Source organism: Microtus ochrogaster, chromosome X, assembly GCF_000317375.1.
Source record: "Microtus ochrogaster isolate Prairie Vole_2 chromosome X, MicOch1.0, whole genome shotgun sequence".
Classification (NCBI taxonomy): domain Eukaryota; kingdom Metazoa; phylum Chordata; class Mammalia; order Rodentia; family Cricetidae; genus Microtus; species Microtus ochrogaster.
This window is the reverse complement of record NC_022026.1, coordinates 23253180-23255782: the sequence shown is the minus strand read 5'-3', so window position 1 is coordinate 23255782 and position 2603 is coordinate 23253180. Positions and strand designations below refer to the sequence as shown.

General features: G+C 42.6%; 1 protein-coding gene across 1 annotated transcript in view; it reads left to right on the top strand.

Moving 5' to 3' along the window:
- Positions 1-2603, top strand: part of Kif4a (kinesin family member 4A) — a 115982-nt gene that overhangs the window by 111289 nt on the left and 2090 nt on the right. The window contains exon 27 of the mRNA XM_005358641.3: positions 1080-1196. Coding sequence (XP_005358698.1) covers positions 1080-1196 — 117 coding nt within the window. The remainder of the gene's footprint in view (positions 1-1079; positions 1197-2603) is intronic.

The following is a 2603-nucleotide window of genomic DNA, read 5'->3' as shown; positions in this document are numbered from 1 at the left end:
GCCTGCCTCTGCCTCCCAAGTGCTGGGATTAAAGGCATGCGCCACCACCGCCCAGCGGCCCTTAAGATCTTGAATTTTATTATAAACTCAGGATGAGTCCACAGATGTCATCAGGAAAAAAAGCGCTGGCAGCTATAATCTCAGGACTTGTTAACCACCATACTATTGGATTCATTTTGGTCTCACTGTGTAGGACTGGCTGGCCTGGAATTCTCCATGTAGATTGGGTTAGCTGCCTCTGCCTCCCAAGTGCTGGGATTAAAGATGTGGGCTGCCTTGACCCACTGTGCAAACTACTTTAAGCTAGATCTCCATATATTGTATTTAAACAGCTGATCTGGAGGAGCCCAGATGCCGATCTTGTATTTATTCCTATTGTATCCTTTCTTTCTACTTTCAGCCTATAATTCCAGCCTGTCAAAATATTTAGATTGTGATTTTTGTTATCTTACCTATTAGTCATCCTTCCAGCTTTTTGCCATCATTAGAGCCAATAAACAAATTGACTATAAGGTGTGTGTGTGTGTGTGTGTGTGTGTGTGTGTGTATACTGCGTGTGTGTGCTGTGAAAACTGCAGTTTCAAATATAAATGATTTTAATTCCTATCTTTCGTGATATTGAAGATGAGTTCGTGCTCAGGACAAAGCCCTAGCTGACACTGGACAAAATGTAGAAATGTGCATTGAAAGAAAGTACAGTTAAGTAGGTCACGAAATGCAGAACAACTTGACTCCGTCCCTAAATAAGCCTAACTGTACTAGCATTGTCTTTGAGCATGAAACTGTGACTAGTATTTGTCACAGTGACCCAGTACTTGTCATGAGAGAAGGGTGTTAGGACAGACCACTTATCTTTCTTCAGCTATACTGCCTAAAATAGAGCATTTCATTGTTTGGTGTAACCTGCTCTTAGTTAACCTATGGTGCTTCTTGGTGATCTTGGTTAAATGAAAGGAGGGACTGGTTTGGTAGAGATGGTAGCTCTTTGTCTTGTTTCTAAAAAGACTTGCATATGAAGAAAAGGTACTTTAGAATCTAATCCTTTCAGTAATGTGTCTTCCCACAAACCTGTTTTGCAGTGTTCCTGCAAAGGCTGGTGTGGGAACAAGCAATGTGGATGCAGAAAGCAAAGGTCAGACTGTAATGTGGCATGCAGCTGTGACCCCACAAAGTGTCGGAACCGACAGCAGAGCCAAGTAAGATCAGTATTTCTTCTTCTCACCATCTCTTCAGACCTCTCCAGAGTTTCTAGCCTTTTGCTCCTTCTGCCCTGAAACCTGGAATCTCCTAACAGTAATCTCTACACTTCTTCCTCTGTACCCAGAAAGAAACATTTCACTCCTCGGGTATGCAGTCCCCACCCCCACCCCTAGCCTTGTCTGAGAAGCTTCTGCATGATTTCTGAAACAGGAACGAGGAACAGGAAAGCAAGAACTTACAGGTTACAGAGACACAGGATAAAACTAGTCCAGAGGCTTACTTGGAATTGTGAAAGCCATGTACTGAGATAGCAGCTTCCAGAAAGGAAGTGAATCCTTCTGGCATCTTGAGACAATTGTTAGTAGGCTGTATGGGAACCGAGCATTCCATGACTCTGGGAAAAGAGCGTTGTGAAGCAAATTAACTGTAGCTGTCCTTCTGTTACTCCCAGGAAGAACAAACTCCGGGAAACAAAATGTTCCCTGAAAAGAGCTGCAGCAACCAGGTTCATTCAGTCTCTGTACTTGCCTTATACCTGCTTATGCCAATGGCAAGAAATCTTGGCCACAGCTCTTGACACATAATACAAGACTTGCAAGTGTACTGTATAATGAACATTCATCGTGCATTTCTGAACATTTGCACAGGAATAGTCGGCTTGGGCCTTTTATTTCGAAGACTTCTAAGCTAAGTAAGCTATGTATAGGTCAGGCTAAAACTCAGAGACATAATGGAGGCCTGTAAGGGTTCACTGTTCTCATGGTTTTTCATTTAGGATTCTAGAACCCTGAAGCTGCAGCATAAAAGGGTCTCTGCCTGAAACCTTTAGAATTTCATTTCCATCAAAACAATTTGCTCTTCACTTACTTTCACATTGGACCTCTCCTTAAATTTCAGTTAAAACCAGGCAGTGGTGGCACACACCTTTAATCCCAGCTCTTGTAAGGCAGAGGTAGGTGGATCTCCATGAGTTCGAGGCCAGCCTGGTCTCTAAGAGCTAGTTCCAAGACAGGTCCCAAAGCTACAGAGAAACCCTGTCTCGAGAAACTAAAATAAATAGACAGACAGGCAGAATTTCAGTTAAAGAAAACCATTGATTTGGGGCAAGGTTTCCATTTTACAAAAGAAGAAATTAAATTCCAGAGGCAAACTGAAGTTACTTGCCTGATATATAGCTGTCCTGACAACTAAGATTAAACCTCGGGCTTCCTGAATCTCAATCCAGCTGTTTTTTACAACAAACCACTCCAGTTTTAATGCTAATTCTATGCAGAGTCACCTTATGACCCAAATGACTGCTGTACCCTAAATAAATACTAATGCAGAGAGCCTCCTATAGGTGCTATTGCAGGTTAGAGGCAGAGAGCCTCCTATAGGTGCTATTGCAGGTTAGAGGCAGAGAG